Below are 19,857 nucleotides of genomic sequence, written 5' to 3' on the forward strand. Positions count from 1 at the left end.
AAACAAATTTATATGTTGATAATCAAACCAACGGATTTTATTATTTTCATATTACAGTGTCGATGCATATATTGAAGAAGAGAAAGAAGAATGTTGATAATATTAATATACTGCTAAATTATATTTTTCGTAATATAATATTAAAGCTTACAGTATTTGATGCTTTTGTTTCGTTGTATATTATGTCTAGGCCTATAATACGTTCTTAAATGATTGATTGATTTTGAAGCAGAAAGTATATAAATGCCACAAAAAGTCACATTATTTATGCCCCGTCCGGCACTCAAAATATCCGACCGACACTGACAGTCTACCGACCGGCATTGCTTTTTTTCAATGATTCTGTGTATTATTTTAGAAAAAAAAATCAAAAAAAAAAAATCAGTGGATTTTTATTATATTTTTCGTAATATTATTAAAGTTTACAGTATTTGATGCTTTATGTTTCATTGTATATTATGTCTAGGCCTATACGTTCTTAAATGATTGATTTCAAGCACGAAAAAACACGAAATACATCGCCCTAAAATCCAGAACTTTAAGTGTACACGCCCTTCATAGAGAAGATAACAATAGAAATACACGTTTCCGTGGTTACGCTTGTATTAGATAGGGCAACGAGTGTGCAGTGTCTGCCGATTGATGAATAATCTAATGCGAATTCACCAACTGATTAAAAGTTTAACCTGGTTTAACGAGCAATAATACGGTTATAACACACAACAGAGGTTAATGATCATAATCAATGTCTGTATTAAGCTTATGTAAAATAATTGATAGACAAGAAAACAACACGTAGTATAGGCCATGGCCACAGACCCTACATTATACGGTCTGTATAGGCGAACAACTCGGGTAACAACTACATTCCTGAACCATCGCACATGTTCGTACAGTTTCCAGGTACCAGAGATCAAGCCAGTCGGCTATTTTCAGCATTTGACATTCTTTCCTTGTCTCCGATGAAATTCCTGAATTGGCGGCGTACAAGGACTTTGTCTCCGATAACATTCTTGAATTGGCGGCGTACAAAACTTTCTTTATTCTCCCAAGAGTGTCATTGGACCCTACTACTAACGTTTCTCACTGAATTAATTATTACTAGGCAACTTAGTACTGGCAAATTGATACATATTTAAAGCAATGTATTTCCATTCATGCCTAGATTTAATTATTATTTAATTATTTAAATACGGTAACCAATTAATCACTTTTATCTGGAACGTATAATCGTCTTGCAATAGGTACGCTTATTTAATCGTACATATATAATTATAATGCAGGATTAATTTATTATATTATATACTTTATTCTAAGATACAATCAAGTTTCTTGATAAGTTACAGCTATAGTTAAATTAAATTTCTTCTAAGCAATAAAGTTTCAACTTAGAATATTTTGCAGGATAAAATAAACATTTCTCAACTAAAAATTATGAGCTATTAAAACTACTTCATAAAACAATGAATCTTAATAATAAAGTATTTTGCCATACGTTCTTTCAAGAACATAATAAAGTCTTGTTTTGTAAACTGCCATAGGGCCTATTCTATTTTTTTAGTAAATGTTTTCTCATACACGATTTCTAACAAAATGTTTTGGTTACACAACTACTGGAGTAGGGAGTTATCAACTCACTCTGGCTAGACAATGAAGATACTTGCTTCATCAGATAAAACAAAAGATATCAATTAACGTCTCCGTGGTAACGTTAACTTTTAACCCTACTACTCTAGCATTGTTGCTTTTTATTGAGTAACAAACGATTGAATCGATAGCATGAATCGTGTACATATTTGGGTATAAATAATTAAGAAACGAATATAATATGTATGAACTTTAGAAACACTTCAGTGAAGGAAACCAATTTTCAACCTATTCTTATATAAATTATTAAATAATTAAGAAACGAATATCATATGTATGAACTTTAGAAACACTTCAGTGAAGGAAACCAATTTTCAACCTATTCTTATATAAATTATTAAATAATTAAGAAACAAATATCATATGTATGAACTTTAGAAACACTTCAGTGAAGGAAACCAATTTTCAACCTATTCTTATATAAATTATTAAATAATTAAGAAACAAATATCATATGTATGAACTTTAGAAACACTTCAGTGAAGGAAACCAATTTTCAACCTATTCTTATATAAATTATTAAATAATTAAGAAACAAATATCATATGTATGAACTTTAGAAACACTTCAGTGAAGGAAACCAATTTTCAACCTATTCTTATATAAATTATTAAATAATTAAGAAACAAATATCATATGTATGAACTTTAGAAACACTTCAGTGATAGCATGAATCGTGTACATATTTGAGTATAAATAATTAAGAAACGAATATCATATGTATGAACTTTAGAAACACTTCAGTGGAGGAAACCAATTTTCAACCTATTCTTATATAAATTATTAAATAATTAAGAAACAAATATCATATGTATGAACTTTAGAAACACTTCAGTGGAGGAAACCAATTTTCAACCTATTCTTATATAAATTATATATGATACATATTTAAATATATGTGGCCTATATATAAATCATGATATAATATATATGTGGCCTATATAATAAATAATGAAACAATATTAGTATTGTTGCTTTTTACTGAGTAACAAACGATTGAATCGATGGCATGAATCGTGTACATATTTGAGTATATAGAATTAAGAAACAAAAACCATATGTATGAACTTTAGAAATACTTCAGTGGAGGAAACCAATTTTCAACCTATTTTTATATAAATTATATATATGTATACATATTTAAATATGGCCTATATATAAATTATGATATAATAGATAAAATCCAAACTAGCTTTATATATAATAAGAAACGAATACCATACTTTATTGGAGAACTTCAATCTATCGAAATTTTGATTGGAGCAATGGTTTTATTATATTATTTTTATGATGTTTACAATTCTTAATGTGACTTCAATTTTCTTATTTTTTCAATAGTTAGTTTTTAAGTAGTTTTATATAGTGTGTAGGCCTATATATATAAAATAAAAAAGAGGGCCGAGTTGACTGGGGCCTAGTTGACTCGAAAGCTTTGTATTTAGCGAGCGGTATTGTATTATTAATTGTGAATGCGTCATCGGCGTTCCATACATATACACGAATTGGCGGCCGTTCTGGAGGGCGGCCGCTATAGGCCTGGCAGCGGCCGACATGGGCCTACTCCCTAGGTAGGTACTGAGGTAGGTTCATTTTTAAAAGTCAAGTTTAAATCACGAAAGTTTCATTCCTACGCCATGTACTACATGATGGATACGCCTACATTCGGCCCCTACATTCACTATCTTGACTATTTTAAGATGCATGAATATCCTCTTACCAAATCCTATAAAAACAAAGCTACTTCTTTCTCCCTCCAAGTTCTTCTTCCACACGACGAGAATAAGGAAACAAGGAAGTGCACTTAAAAAATACAAGTTTTTGTATGCACATGCGCACTGACATGTCGTCCCAGGCACATGCCGTTCGAATTTTGCAAAGCTCTAGCTAGCGCCAGTGTCTTAATTGTGGAAGTATACTGTAGCTGGAATATGACGTTTTAGGGTCATATATACCTAATAAAAACCAAAAACATATGCCAAATTTGGAATCAATAAGTAATTTATTGATTTGTATGTCCTTGCTGCAAACCTGCCAGAAATTAAATGAGGTAAACAAATCTGCGTTGTGACGTCATTCTTGGCTGAATAGACACTAGACATCACTTTATTCATCCAAACATTTGGAAATTACAGTATTCTTTTCTTCCACTCTGCGCACTACCGGATTTCGACTGCCCTGCGACGAAGCGATTGATATCGTGGTTGGGGGTGGGGGAGGAAGAAAATTTCTTTAAAAAAACTCCCCCATGCTTCCCAACCCGTAGCGCCGCTACTGATACGGTATGTATTTACACACAAACTACCTGATAGCTTGGAGAAACAAATTCTAAAAGGATAAATAAATGTTACAAACAATAAAAATAGTCTTTTGAATTTATTATTATTATTATTATTATTATTATTATTATTATTATTATTATTATTATTATTATTATTATTACGATGTTACGAAAAAATCTGCCTTAACAGGAAATTAAACAATGCAGACATTAGAGAACATAATTGAAAAAATTATTATTATTATTATTATTATTATTATTATTATTATTATTATTATTATTATTATTATTATTATTTATTTATTTAGTTATTTAGGCAAAAGATACAATATTATACAAAATATAAAATAAAGAAATCAGACGAACATAAAATTAACAAGTAAATTATGAGGATGTGCTTGCACCTGTTGACATGTTCTCTCACTGGCATTTTTTATGTATCTATATGACTTCAGTGGAAAGTCGAAAAAAAAACCAGTAAAAAATAATAAATAAAAGGACACTGACCACAGCCATTAACTGCCAGAAAAGCACAAAATCAGCCTACTAAACCACTGTCACCAAATAGGTGTAACCTCTCACTAATGACTACTAAGATAATACAAAATAATATAAAAACATAATGATTAAAGTATCACATTATTATATTAAGCATATAAATCTGTTGAGGCTAATATATTTTAAATAATTAATTAGTATACATAATTATATTAGAAATAAATATTTATACAGTAGAACAAATTAAATGTATTTTTGAAGCTAAACGAATTATTGAATTTTATATTTCAGTTTATTTTTTATTTAAAAGGTAATGTGCATGGCCGCCGAGAGCGGCCGTCAGGGAGGAGGGGAAAAAATCTCTGGTGGAGGCCGGGGACGGCTCCCACCGGAAGCTATGGCCTTTTAATTGATTAAAGAGGATTAATTTAATCGATTATAAGTGCTTAATTTCACCAGGTTATGAAAAAATATTGAAACATGAAAGCTCTATCCTTCCTTTTATTAAACGTAGAGCTGAAAAGATTCATAACATACGGTAGGCCTGGGTATCAAAGTTTACAGTGGCGGCCAGGAATTTGAAACAGAGGGAGCGCAGAAAAGTACCGTATTTTCAGAAATGGAGGGTCTATCTGAGGTAAGAAAATTTATGATTACTGTATAATGCTCATAAGCGCCGAGCGGCGCTTATAAACATTTTTTGGGGCTTTAGTGCGCGCGGGGAGAGCGGCGCCTAACTGGCGTGGCGCTTTCAATGCCAGCTGTTCCTGGCATATTACCTATTTCACGTGTTCCCGCAGGTCCTACGCCATCGTAAATAAACGTTTATAAAGAAATGCTTGTGTCTTCATTGTGTTATTTATTCATTTTAGCACTGTATACATTGTATTTAAAACCCTGCTTCTCAAAGTGTTTCATTACACACAGGGGAATATTAATATAACTCTCGATTACGCGCCGAGGGAGGCGCTTATTGCGAGTTAACGAAAAAAAAATCACGTTTGGCGCAGCGCTTATGATCGATGGCACCTCTGGATGGCCGGAAATTCACACTCCTAGACTTAAATTTGAATTGAATTTTCTTTTCTTCTCAATTTTTTTTAATTTTGAAAAATTTAGGGGGTGAGGCCTCCCCTTAATTCCGCCATTGGATTAATATATTAATTCAGTATTAATTTGACAATAGAATATCTATCACTGTTTTTTTTTTTGTATTTTCAACATTGTAGACCTATTTATATTGAAGATGTCTAGGGACCAAGCCTCTGATAACTATTAACTAATATAACGCAAAGAATTTACTATTTGATACATTGCAAACATAAACTCTAGAGTAGTATGCCTGAAGTCATGAAAATATTCATGAAAAAGATTAGAAGCGAATTATTACGAGTTTTCACCGATAAACGGTCAGCTTTATTTACAATTCTTGTCGGAAAAACACATGAATAATAATACTGGATGAATGTATACGTTTAATAATTTTTATTTATTTATTTTATTATTTTTATTTTTTATTTTATTTTTATTTTATTTATTTTTTTTTATCCAGGGCCCTGGGGCACTCTTCCCGGTTGCCCCGGCCTCTCGGTGTAACTGGTAATGTGAATACATTTTTCAGATTCAGATTCCATTGAATTTGTCCAATGGAAATAGCTGTCAATACCGTAAAAACCTCGAATTGAAGCCCAGTAGGCTTAATCTCGAGATGAAGCCCATCTCGAATTGAAGCCCCCCCTCTTTAGTTTGCAAAATTAGCCTCGAAAAGAAGCCCACCACGAAAAGAGGCCCATGGGCTTCTTTTCAAGATAGCATAGGCTTCTTTTCGAGATAGAACAGTATATACACTCTACATAAATTTCAGAAAACAAAATAAATTAAATACAAGCTTTGGTTTATAAAGTAGTTTAGGTTATTAATGCCAGTTAAATACACTCCATGATACAGATTGATGTTACAGTGGCCTTATTTATTGTTTTGTAGTACGGTACAAATTAACAAAATTTACAAAATTCATTTTGAAAAGAATCCCCTCTTTACTTTGCAAAAGTAGCCTCGAAAAGCTTAAGAAGCGGCCCATCTCAAAAAAAGCCCATTAAAAAAAAAAAAAAAAAAAAAAAGCCCAGAGCTTCGAAAATTCGAGGTTTTACGGTATTTCTTCTTCTTCTCGTCTCTGGAAACTCAAAACAAACAAAACACAAGGCATTCATTATTATTATTTGCAAATGTCATCAACTTAAGCTGAGAACATAAAATGATATCAATACGATGCCTATTTCTATGAAATATCATATTTTACTAATTTTTCGAATACATTTAATATTAAAAGTAGTCCTAACATGTCGGCAAAAATGGAGTCAGCAATAATAGTGTAAAAATGGATGTTATACTCTAGAATCCTGGCGGACAGAGCAGGTTTCGATTGGGGCTGGGGGAGGCCACTCCCCTCCCGCGCCAAAAAAAAAAAAAAAAAAAATACTTCTGCTATTATTTGCACTTATTTTTGTTTAGGAAGTTGATTTATATATACACTGTAATGCAGTCAACCAAAACGGTGCCGCAAGGAATTTTCTCCATTTTTCAATATAGGATAGTATCAGTGAAAAATCAGCAAAATATAACAATTACCGTATACTTTGCGTTCTACAGAAACGCAACTGTTGTTATGCGGCCTCATTCTTTGATGCAGTTGGCTCCACCAAATATAGGTCGAGAGGCATGCCAGTCTAAAATTATTATTAATCATTTTTAAATTCCATAATATTTATGAAAATGAGCCCTCTATCTGTGGTATTAGTTGAGAGTATAAACCAAATGCATAGAGGTATTATATTATACCTCTATGCATTTGGTTTATACTCTCTTTGATATGACGTAATGTTTATCATCATTTCACTAGTAACTACCTAGGCCAAGATTTCACTTTGACCGTCGGCAGGAGAATGCAGACCCCTAGGCCTAGAGTAGGCTAAACTAATGAGTTTGTAAGATTGAGTTTAAAACTAACATGATTTTCAGACTTCTAAGGTATGTAAGCCAAAGAACTTTATCGTCCAAATCCTTTTTATTTCTATGTATTTAGTCTAGGCCTACTACTACTAGTACTACTGCTGCTCGCACTACTACTACTACGTACTACTAGGCCTAGAGTAATACCAACTCCCTGGTACTACAGTACTACCTATTTTATTGCTACCTATTTTATGATCTGTCCAATTAGGCCTAGTAGTAGTATAGTTAGTAATCAACCAAGAAGACCATATATATAATATATAGGCCTAGGCCCTATGTAGGCCCCAAATTATAAAAAAAACTCCACTTTATTGGCAGAATTTTTACTGTTTAGTGTTAAATAAAAGTAGACAGTCACAATGTGTGTGTTTTTACCTTCAAGAAATTGTTTATTAATATTATATTAGTACTGTAATTACCAACACGTTTTGCAATCTGATTTTTAATTATTACTGAAGTCCTACTACTATAGTCTATGAACATCATTAATGTTTAGTATTTAGTAAAATGAAGAAAAAACAAATTAAATTTACCAGTTCATTTTGATATAATTTCAGGTTTCTGGCTAATAATGAGCAACTTATAGAAAAGGTATGTACAGGTACTGTACTAGGCCTAATTAATTAAACTATTTTATAAAATTGTTTTATAAAATGTAAGTGTAAATAAGTTTGAATAATGTAATACTGTACTTAATAGCTACTACAGTATTCCAGCAGTGACCTATCAACATTTTCAGGTGGACAACTCAAATTAGCCCCTCATCGATTAGCGGAAAGACAATTGGTTCTGTTCATCATACTGCGAATAAAGCAGGGCCTATGTAGAGGAAAATGTCGAAAGCAAAAAAAAATCACACTTAAGTAGTAAAATGTTATTGTTTGTGTCCTAGTGCCCCTTACTTGATAATTGAGGTCCTGCTCCACCTTCACCCCTCCCCTATTTCAAGACTTCTACAGTATATGCCACTGGTCATCATAAACTAATTGTTGGGAAAAAACATTTCATTATTATCTCCCCCCTTTCTTATAAATGAATGCATTGTTCTCAATTGGATTATCTTTTTGAATAGTCAAGTACAGTAATTCTAGTTCTTAAGCACTATGTATATTAAGTGCACTGAAAGAATCACAATTTTATAATTAACAATTATTGTTTATTATATATTTATTTTGATAATATACATTTATTATATTTCCATATATTTTATTCAGTTTACTCATCCTTTTTTGCTTTCTTTGCAGCTCTCCGAGTCGAGAGTAATGAGACGGATTGCCCAGATGACTGCATACTCCATGAATAAAGCACAAGAAATAGGTATAGAGTTGCCCAAGTCGAATCCAAAATGCCATTGAAATAATATTACTCCACTTGGATAAAATTTGACTTAGATTGTTCATTAAAATACAACAATTTGGCATGTAAAATAAGATCGACTTAGAAATTATTCGACTTAGGCAAGTTATAGCGTCCTTTATAGTCCTACTAATTCTAAGAGCATAGCTCATACTGTAGCTTAAACTGGTAATAGCCACTCTGTGCACAATGAACCACAGAGATCTTGTAAACTTTGGGTCCCTGCTGCAATTCTATAGCTGCTCTTGTTTCAACTGGAGGCCTGAAATGCAGGTTGAAATTTAAGTGTGTGTCTTTAGGAAGAGATGCACAGAAGGACCCCACTCAAAAGAAGTCTTCAGACATTAATTTGTTATCCTCCACTCTGTTTCACACTGCAATCGGGGTTTTGTATTTTTACATTTTAGTATTCTATATCTTTATTACTACCGTATACATTGCACTGGAAAAGCAAATTTCATGTATTGTGTTCACCAAAACATTCTCACATGGGCGATACCCTTGATTATGTACAGGTATACCAAAAGTTGCCTACAGATTGCAAATGGGTGTTGCAGCAAAGGCATGAAGCTGTAAATGACCTATTTGTTAAGGAAAAGTTTTTAAATTTTGAAAATATACATATAGAGTGCTAGTGACAGTGTTACGTCACAATACCATGTGATACCACTCTGTTGCTATCAGCGACACAAAATGCATTCAACCAGATGCCATTTTCCCCACTGACAAATCATTGATCCCAATTATTAAGATGATGTATCTTGGTTGATGGTGTGTTCGATAACTAATATAATGCGAGCTTTTGTGTTAATTTAGTACATTTTGATAATAAATTATTGGGTTTTAAAATGCCTATTCCAGAAAGCCTATTCTAAACCATTAAGACTATGAAGTCAACATCTGGTTGACAACAAAGGGCGCCACCTGGTGTTGTGACGACACGACTGTTGTACTCTATAGGTTCAGAAATTTCAAAATTCATGATCATAAATTCTGGTAAATTTCTGGGAAATTCAGAGGTCTGCCTTGTAGTCATGAGGAAGATAATACAGTTGGCCCTCCATTATTTGTTTTTAATCCAGTGTCTTTTCTTCTCAATGAAGGTCACGAAGCAATAGAAAAAGCAGCCGAGTCTGAGAGTATAAGGAAGTTCTCAGAGACCGAGTCACAGGATGAGAATAAGATATCAACATTCAGCAGAACATTTATGAAAGAAGTGCAGGAGGGACTGAAAGAAATGAATGAAGAACTAAAAAAGAAAGATTGAATTTAGGAACAGACTACATTTGTTTGATTTAAAAACCACCTTACTTGGAATTCTTATAAATATATACTGTATATATAATAAAGTTTTCTAAATTAGAATTGTAAATTGTGTTGTAGAAAATACAGTATGATTTGTGTTAAGTGTAAAGGAGTAAGGGGTTACTTCTTCACAGTCTAGCTAGTAGCAGCAGCAGACCCAAGCCGGTGAGATGTTTACATCTAATTGTGAACTCAGTTGATGAAGGAGCACTGTAACATTCAGGGGACTAAGCACATTTGTTTTTAATTTAAAAAACATCTTGCATTACATTGCATCTTGACTAATGTTCTGTAGGGTTGTAGCTGTAGGAAACATTTTAAGAGTGGGTGGGTGATAACATTGGTACACTCTAGATAAGGCCTAAACAAATTGTTTGCCCTCCAGCGCCCGCCCCTAACTCACTGAAAAATAGGGGGGTTTTAAAAAATTTTTGTTCACTAATTTAAGGAAGTGATCTTTTCTTCTCCATTTTGCACATGAAAGTTGTCTAAATTTGGTGTCTTGTGTAAAATATCGCCCTTCTAGGCCTATATTCATTACAAAATATTGATTATTGGTTATTTTTATTTAGTCTGATGAATACCCTTTGAAAAGCAAATACTGTACTAATTTCAAGCACTGCAATTTAATGTTAATTCGCCCTCCTATACAATTACCAGCATTAAAGGGCAAACATTTATTTTTTTTTAGGCCTAATAAGAGTAGATTTTAAGGATGGGCACTGGGTTAATAAAAGTGGGTGGAGAGCCATGAAATTTGCTTTCGACATTTGGAAAACCTCAAGGCAGTGGCTCATCCTTCCATCATAACTACATCCCTGGGGCTGGGTTTGGTAGTTTTTGCACTGAATTCATATTTTATCATTTATCCAGTGGAGCCCAGTTAGCGCTTTGTAATCACAAGGAATAAGCACTATATATGCAACAAATTGTTTATTAACAAGGAAGTAACCGCATCAGAAACTGACTTAAATCTTGTCCCACTCCTTAAGCGACTTCTGTTATAGAGGATCATCCCATCTTTTTACAGTGCAGTATCTAGAAGTCTAGGGGGGGGGGGGGGACCTCGATGATCAGCTGAAGGGGAGGGAGCTAATTTGCAAAATAAGGTGATTTTTATCTACTTGACCGTAGTTTTTTGGGGGTGACTAGTGGAGCGAGTAATTTTTGGAGGGGCGTGCGCACCCCCTAGATACACCACTCTTTTTACTGATAAGTGTACAGGCTGTTGGATGTTAAAATAAAATAAACTGCTGCAAATTCTCATTCAGTGGCAGCTTCCAGAATTGATAGGGCCCAGAGGGGCTTTCACAGATGGAGACTACCTCAGCTCCACTAAGGGGTATGACTGGGCCTCCATTAATCCGCCACTAGTTCAATTATGGGAGTTATAAGAACTTGACAAAGTTTTAGAAATAAAACACTATAAAAGCACAAGTGAAATCGTGGGTTTTTGTTTAATTTATGGTCTGGTCATATTAAATTTACAGTTGACGCAAGCTAATTTCTGCCAAGTGTGGATAGTTGTATATTTATTAACTAGGGAATGCTAGGCAATGCTTCCGGCGTTGCTGGCGATACGAGGCCACATGTCAGCACATTCTTTACACACTGGACCAGTTATAGCCGAACCTGAAAGACAGAAACAGCAATTGTTGAATTGTGATGAGAATTACTAACTTGCCAAGATTATAGTTTCCTAAATATTAGGTTTGAAACTGTGGCAGCACTAAAAATTCCCAGATAGGAGTCTAAATTCATTTCAGGCCCTCTTATGTTTTTTCTTTTTAGAATCTGAATTTATATAGCACTTATCTCAATCTAGAGAATATAAACTGCATCATTTTTTTCACTGGATACTGAGTTGGCAAACTGAAACATTCTGTGCAACTTACTCTGTTCCCTGGGGAGTATCCCTAGTAATGCTACTTTACACACATACTCTTATATAACTAATTATATAACTCATATTCAATGCCATACTATCCTACCAAGTACCCATTTATACTGTTGTGTGGAGAGAGGCAAATGTAAGTAAAGTGTCTTGCATAAGGACACAAGCAATGAGACCATCATTGGGCCTTACACGCTACGCCACATACTCCAACGTAAAATGAGAAAAAAAAAAAAAGACCCAAAATCCCAAAATTTGGTTGATTTGAAGTGGAATGACTCTATAATATTGGGAGATAACAGGCTGACATTTTGCTAATGCCTCGTCTTTGTGAGCCTGACAGTGAGGGAGAAACCTGGATCAATCTAATTACTATACTGTATATAAATCTGAAATACAGTAGTGCAGTTGTTAAGTCTACTCTGGGTTTTTTTTTTTGGGAGTGGGGAATGACATAATACCAGAGACCTCATCGTATAACATGGCTACTAATTTACCTTTCATCTCCCCTTTGGGGTTTACTATGACACCAGCATTGTCTTCAAAGTATAAAACCACCCCATCACGTCTTCTAAAAGGTTTCCTCTGCCGAATGATCACCGCAGGCATTACTGTAAGATTAAGAACATAAATATTTAAAATGAATTTGGCCCAAACATAACTGTTCAGCATTAAAAACATAAAGCATTATAAAACTGAGGGAAGGGGGAGGGGCTTCAGTCCCCCATTGGCCAAAGCTCGTTGAGCAGTCGGACTGAAAAGGAAAACATTTTTTTCCATCCCAGCCATTTCTGGCCATCTACTAGTCTAGAAGTCCCAATAGTTTGGGAGGAGGCGACATCCCCCTCCCATACCCACCCCTGCCTCGGACCTCCGGCTATAGTTACAGTTGGATATCTTAGCCCCAGCCCCCCCCCCCCATAAATTATTATCTTAGAGCTGCCACCACCCTGAAAACCAAACAAAGGATTAGTGACTCTAGGTTTTTATCAGAAGTTTTATCATTATGATTCACATTTAGGAATGCTTCTGGGCCGGTACTACCGTACATAATTGAGGGTTTCCTATGTACAGGAAGGGGCTGTGTGGCAGAGGCCTAGTAAACAAGCACAATGGTGTGCACTTGCAATATGCTTACACCTAGCCCACTCACAACTCAAAAACAACCATCAAACAGGACCGGTTTAATTACTAACCTTTTTTCCTGAGTTCTGGTTTTCCCTTCTTGACTGTTGCTATTATCATGTCCCCAGAAGCAGCTGCTGGCATTCGGTTCAAACGACCTTTGATCCCTTTTACAGCAATCACAAACAAGTTCTTGGCTCCTACAGAAAATATGAGAAATAGATACAAAGTGTTTAATCACGGTTATAATAAACATTGTAAATGGTCATGGTTTTCTATTTATATGTGCTTTCAAACCCAGAGGCATGACAAAAAAAAAAAAAGAAAAAGAAATCAACAAGAACAAAACAGATTAGAATTGTGAGAAAAGGTGTGATTTAAGCCAGGATTTAAAAAGGGTCTAAGATGGAGAAGACCTTACAAAATTGGGTAATTTGTTCCACAACTTTGGTGCAGCAACAGAGGATCTATCACCATAGGTTTTCAACTGACCAGAAGGACAATAAAGAGTGGTTGAACTAGATGATGTGGACCTAAGTATGCGACTGCATGTAATGAAGAAACTTGTAGACGAAAAGAATAATTTTAAAGTGTATACGTTGCTAAACAGGTAGCCAATGAAGATGTAATAGGAGTACTGTAGGAATAATACGTTGACGCTTCGGAGTAAGCGAAACAAGCCTGGCTGCAAAATTCAGCTGAAGCAGAAATAATACAGTAAGCAGAGAGAAACTATCAAATCTCTATTTACATTATGGTGGCCCTGAAAAGGGCCGATTGTTTTGGGGGTTTTTGATTACGTCATTGTCCGTAGAAGGCATACGTAAAACTGAGGGTTTGTATAACTGAGGTACGTAATAGTGAGCTTCTACTGTATGCCCCAAGCACCAACATTTTATTTGCAAACTACAGTTGAACTTGCCCAAGTCGAATCCAAAATGCCATTTAAAAATTGTTCGACTTAGATAAAATTCGACTTACAGATCGTTAATTAATGGAAAACACAACAATTTGGCATGCAAAACTAGTTTGACTTAGAAATTATTCGAGTTAGACAAAGTCCAACAGCTGGAAAGCAAAAAAAAATAAATAAATAAAATAAAAAATCCCCCAGGGAAATGCTCGACGATTCTAACCACCAGTCCAGTGATCAGCTAGATTTTCTAGTCCTGTCTCACCCGAGACTCCAAACAATAATGTATGTGCTCAGGTATAATCATTTATCGATTTGTATTAACTACCATCGCCTCTCCGAAGGAAAGGTGAAAGGTACTGCAAATATGCATGTTTGTGTGTCTGTCCTTCCGGGTGCAAAACTCAAAAACTAGACAAATTTTCAAACATTGACAATGTTATGTTAATTTGGTGCTGATCGGAAGTAAGATGGAGATTTTAAAATGTTATTTATATATGTTCCGGCTGTAACAGCCAACTTGAGTGGATCATTTGACCTTGTTTGTCTAGGCCGAGCAGACTCAAGTCGATTGATGGGCTTTCCATGCGAGGCCTATGATGAAGTGGTCTGGTTGCTGTGCAATTAAATCCCATAAATCTTTCAGTATAGATATGGCTCAACATGGTAAGGGTTTATAATCAATCTCAGATTACCTTTTTGTATGTGCTGTACTGATGTTATTTATCACCACAATAAAGAGAAAAATCAATGAAAGAATCTCAAAATGCATCAACACAAAATATTTCAGTTACTAGCGCTCATACAATCTAATTTTCTTTGACAAAATCTGTTGTTTGTATGCCCATACATAGTCATGATGTGCGTATATATATATATGGTCATGATGTGATGTCATCATGCCCATATTTAGGCATGTCACATGTTTTTGTCAATCAAAATTTGATAGTCTAGACAGGGCTTTACACTTACCTGTATTATCTGCACAGTTGACTACTGCTCCCACTGGGAGACCCAGTGAGATGCGGAACTTGGACCCAGCTGAACCACCTCGTCCTAAGGAATGAGATATGAAATGCTTTGGTAATGAATGGTAGTTTAACTTGACTGGTCAAGTATATTGCATTTTATTTCTGTGCAGCTACACAGTAGTAGACTAACCATTATTAACCTTTAGGCCTTAGGCATTTAAAGTATTTTTGTATAAAAAAAAAAACAAACAAATACTGTACACCTATCTAGGCCCCTAGCTAGAATAAGTAGGCCTAGCCTAGACAACGGGCCTTGGTTAGTGCTTCTCTGACTTTAGATAGACCCATAAGTATAGTACTTACTCTAGGCCTAGGCTAGACAGGCCCTAGAGAGAGGCCTAGCCTAGACTACTAACTTGCTAGCATACTGTACATAAGCTAGGCTTTCTTCTGTATCTTCAACAATATAGGCTAGGCCTACGCCCTAGCCTATTTCATATAATTAAATGTGGATGTTTACGTTCTTACAAGAGTAAACATCAAACTGATAACACACTCTATTAAGTTCTTACAATTTCTAAGCTAGTTAGGGCCTAGAACTAGGCCTAGGTCACGAACAACCAACAGTCCTTACAAACAGGCAGCATTATGCACTGTAACGTAAACAGCCACCGGGTTGTTCTGCCTAACATTATACCACACAATACATTTAATGAATTTGATACAACAAAATTACGCAATATGTGTTCCTGAATTGATAAACATTAAACAGGAATACTATTATATACAAAATCCGAGCCCTAGTTTAAGATGAAAATGGATTGTCTTTTAGACTACTTTTGACTAAATACCTCTCTTCGACATTTTGGGTGAAAAGGTCAGAAAACTGAAGAGGGCGCTCGACCGATTGCTCTGTCGTCTCTACACACGCACACAGCCAGCCACCTGCCCAGTCCTTTAGAGCCCGTATACAGTACTGTATAATGATAATAATATACAAGTCTCCCTCTAATAAAAGACCCCTCCAATTAAAGACCACTTTTACTGTGGTCCCAAATTATCAAATATCTTTTATTTTCATTATTCTAATTAGAAACCAATGTTGCTAAAGACCATGGAAACCCCGGTCCCAAAAAGTGGTCTTTAATTGGAGGGGGAGACATTAATATTGAAGTTTTGATTGATTTTTTGCACTAGCTGATGTGTTATAGTAACCAATACTCAGTACGTTCCCAAATACTTGTGAAAAAATTTGGATGGGAATCGAACCCTCGGTCGACCTCCAGATAACATAACAATTACTTGTAATAATAATAAAATTAATAAATGAGATTTATATAGGGCTCATATTCATTTTTAAATTGAAATAGGGGTGCTGATGAAGGGGCGCGAAGGTTAATTGGATGGGCCCGATGCGTGCGACTGAAGAACAGGGGGGGAGGGGGGGGGGGGTTGATTTTTGAAGGGGCGTGTACCCCTTAGATACGCCACTGAGATACACTATTATTTTACAGGATCATTTAAATTGTTATTAATGTCAAGAAATAATGAGTTGCTGTTCAATATTAGGATGGCAGCACTGATAATTCTCTCCGATGGTGATAGTTTGGTGTAAAATCAATTTGCGAATAAAAAAATTATGCAATTGTCTTAGAAAGCAACCTTTAGTATGAAAACATATGGCTCGCATTTTGTCCCTGGTGTGGGCATAAACATCGGTCGGAGGGCCAAAGTGAGTTTTTGATTTAAGAGGGCCGCACCAAACTTTGATGTTTCCAGTGTGCTTCCAAAAAAACTCCAGGCAAGACTTTATTCTCAGTTTTAATGTTACTTTTTACAGATCGGTGTCGGGCTGTAAAATACAATAATAATGTGTTTCTAGCCAATGTTGCTTGTCGGGCTGGACAAATAGGGTTTTTAATTCATTTTCGCGGGTCGCAAAAAATCATTGTCAGGCCACGCGGCATGCGGCCCGCGGGCCGAATATCGAAATATAGGCCTAGGAATTTTTGTTTTTATTTTTGTTTTTTGTTTTTATTATGATCTCGAATATCACTTGTTGTTTCTCTTTCATCAGGGAAGGATCCAGAATTATTCAAACGCGAAAGATTGTGCTACTGGATCCGCCCCTGTTGATGTAAGCCTCTAAAATTCAAAGGAAAATACTAAGATATTTTGTTGTTTTTCCCCACACAAATTAAATAACATGAATAACACAGATGAAAAACACATTTCCATGTCATTATTTTTGTCCTGTTTTTTTAGTTTTCTGGCAATCTTATTGAATCTCAACTGATTTTGTTTTTATTAGGATAGAGCTAGATGTAATTTTTACTAGAACTGCTGGTACGGTACTGTTACAGCGAGCCTTTTAGCAAAGATATATGCTTCAAAGTGCTGGAGAACGCATAAGAAGTAGAAAAATGGTTCTACTGCTTTCTTACCATTTTCTTAGTTATATTTCCTTAGCATTAGGACATCCCATGGTCAGTGATGGCGCCAGGACCTGTCCGCGACGGAGGGGCTAATTGCCCCGACGGGGGTGGTAGGGGGTTAGTTGAGCGAGAGCCTCATTTGGCTGGGGCCAGGGGGGCCGCCTAGGGCTCCGGTCGGGGTCCAGGGGCTTCGCCCCCTGGAAGCCACGGATATGTGACGAATTATGGCGAATTTTTATTACTTATTTGATAGGCATCGAGTTACTATAATATGACTTCATGGAGGCTATGTTTTCTAATGTCAAAATCAGCTTCCAAAACCAAAACATTTTGAATAAAGCAAGAAACAAATAGTATGCAATGTAACCATCTAATTTATTTTCAAATCCTCATTCTTGAAAGTGAAATTCTACATTTTGGAAATTTTGCATGAAATCTATCAACCACGTTGTCATGGTCGAGGTTGATTCACCTATCACGATGTATTCCAAGCATCATGAGGCTATCTAAACGAGCATTTGTCATAACAGAACGCAATTTATTTTTAATCATATAGTCTCATTAAACTATCATTATAATTATTAAAGGTTATAGGTTATTCATTTATATGGCGCAAAATACGAGAGTCTCTATGCGCAGAAAATATCATAATAATAATAATAATAATAATAATAATAATAATAATAATAATTATTATTATTATTATATTTTCTAGTATTTGTATATTTTATTCAATAATATAGTCCTATATACTGTAGCTCTTCAGATAAATGTCTCTCAAAACTTCATCTCAGACACGTACACAAATGCTTATTAAAAGTTTCAAAAATATTAGAAACATTACTATCAGACAAACGGGCAGACGAAATTATTCGGCTCAGGCCATCCAAGAGGGCTAGCAACGTTCATTTTCTGGTCAGGCCTCTGGAACCAGTTACCCATTTCTGTCCACTCAGTCTTCAAATTTAGTTCTATTTATGAAGAATCTCAAAATGTTCTTATTTAGCTTTTTTTTTGCTTGCGCTTTTGATGATTTTTTAATTGGCAAGGTAAAAATGTCTGATTTATTATTATTAAACTTAAATTTAGATAAGAAATTTGGGAGTAAACTACTGTATACTCGACTCGTTATAACAAGCCTATGCAACTTTTATAAATCTTGCTAAAAATAAAATAGGTCTACATACTATTGTTATTATTATTAAATTTCAAGAATCATCAACCAAAATAGGAATGGTACAGTTGCTAAGTTAATTATTATTTTTATTAATCATTAATATAATATATAATATATTATATGATATTATATTAATTAATATTAATTAATTTTTTATTATTATAAGCCTATGCAACTTTTCTAAATTATAGATAGCAACACCGATCAGTAAAAACAATAATTACAAATTTAAATTTAGATAAGAAAATGTCTGATGTTTTATTATTAAAATAAATTAATACCAATGCTACACTATAAATTTAACATCAATTACACATTGAAATTTATATAAGAAAAGCGGAAATTAAACTAATGTATATTCGACTCGCTCTTGTCTAGACCTCTTTCTCACAAGTTTTAATCTTCATTGCCGGCGAATACAACTGTAAGTCGCGGAGAAATTCTTTAACAAGATGAAGAGTGACATGGGGCTGTATATATATTGACACAATGCAAGGATTTCCCCACGGTGGTAGGTCCACACTCAATTTAAGAGTGCGTTGGTTCAAAGATGGATTTGAAACACGGCCCACCTCATACCAACTTCGCAGACACATCGCTTTCTGAAAGATAAAACATGCTATACTGTAATTTATATTATAGTTGGATAGTGTCCAGTGTTTTGTTCATGTCTAGGTCTTGAAAAATGTTTTTCATTGGGGGGGGGGTTATTATTATTATTATTATTATTATTATGTTGTAATGATGTTGTTTGTACTGTTCTTTAATTTTATTAAAGAGGGCCCCTGAATATCAGTTAACCTGCTGGGCTAAACTAGAAGGGTTACCCTCTTTAAATATGGTTGAAATAAAAAAAAAAATAAAAATAAATACCCACTCTGACCCAAGACCCCTGTTATGCGCCAATGTGTGCCCTTGTGCGGACAGGGGGATGTTCCCCACCCCCCTCTGAAGCTGGAAACCTTGTTTTTGCAAAATAAATTGATGCAATTTGCCATTATGCCTAATCAATAAATTCCTCATCAACCGATATAATCTTAAACATTCTTGGAATTGACATAACATTACTGATGCCGTACACACCCTTCAGTGTGAAATGTGGCTCTCTTTGCAAGCACATCTAAAATCTAAGGAAAGAAGAGCTTAGATTGGTACCAGATAAAATAATTTTGTTATCAACATTAATACATTATGCTAATTTTCATCTTTGTAAGCGCATAAGACAGTGCAAATTATTTCTGTGACA

The 19,857-nt window shown here is 34.7% G+C and overlaps 4 protein-coding genes across 6 annotated transcripts in view; 1 reads left to right on the top strand and 3 right to left on the bottom strand.

The window, feature by feature from the left end:
* LOC117125064 (proline-serine-threonine phosphatase-interacting protein 1-like) overlaps positions 1–3,443 on the bottom strand; it is a 31,674-nt gene extending 28,231 nt beyond the window's left edge. For both annotated transcript variants that reach the window (XM_033271436.1, XM_033271435.1), the window contains exon 1: positions 3,365–3,443. The gene's annotated coding sequence lies outside the window, so the exon portion shown is untranslated. The remainder of the gene's footprint in view (positions 1–3,364) is intronic.
* A 3,852-nt stretch (positions 3,444–7,295) lies between these two features.
* LOC117125085 lies at positions 7,296–10,733 on the top strand. 2 transcript variants are annotated; one of them, XR_004448061.1, is made up of 5 exons: positions 7,296–7,450; positions 7,993–8,026; positions 8,680–8,752; positions 9,895–10,423; positions 10,456–10,733. XR_004448061.1 is itself a non-coding variant. In XM_033271469.1 (4 exons), exons 1-4 carry the CDS (start codon positions 7,431–7,433, stop codon positions 10,056–10,058), a joined length of 291 nt encoding a protein of 96 aa, XP_033127360.1. In that variant the 5' UTR covers positions 7,296–7,430; the 3' UTR covers positions 10,059–10,733. The 2 variants fall into 2 exon arrangements, 1 of the variants encoding a protein (XP_033127360.1); XM_033271469.1 differs by having other exon boundaries at positions 9,895–10,733.
* Positions 10,734–11,534: 801 nt separating this feature from the next.
* LOC117125084 (60S ribosomal protein L23) lies at positions 11,535–15,923 on the bottom strand. The gene is made up of 5 exons (XM_033271468.1): positions 15,851–15,923; positions 15,001–15,084; positions 13,187–13,315; positions 12,488–12,601; positions 11,535–11,728 (listed from the first exon to the last, which is right to left on the bottom strand). Exons 1-5 carry the CDS (start codon positions 15,861–15,863, stop codon positions 11,646–11,648), a joined length of 423 nt encoding a protein of 140 aa, XP_033127359.1. The 5' UTR covers positions 15,864–15,923; the 3' UTR covers positions 11,535–11,645.
* A 2,915-nt stretch (positions 15,924–18,838) lies between these two features.
* Positions 18,839–19,857, bottom strand: part of LOC117125081 — a 37,153-nt gene continuing 36,134 nt past the window's right edge. Inside the window, exon 5 of the mRNA XM_033271466.1 lies at positions 18,839–19,213. Coding sequence (XP_033127357.1) covers positions 18,986–19,213 — 228 coding nt within the window. The 3' untranslated portion in view covers positions 18,839–18,985. The remainder of the gene's footprint in view (positions 19,214–19,857) is intronic.

The sequence above is a fragment of the Anneissia japonica genome, unplaced genomic scaffold, assembly GCF_011630105.1.
Source record: "Anneissia japonica isolate Jap-2015-1 unplaced genomic scaffold, ASM1163010v1 scaffold9_len2422644_cov172, whole genome shotgun sequence".
In the NCBI taxonomy this organism is placed as follows: domain Eukaryota; kingdom Metazoa; phylum Echinodermata; class Crinoidea; order Comatulida; family Comatulidae; genus Anneissia; species Anneissia japonica.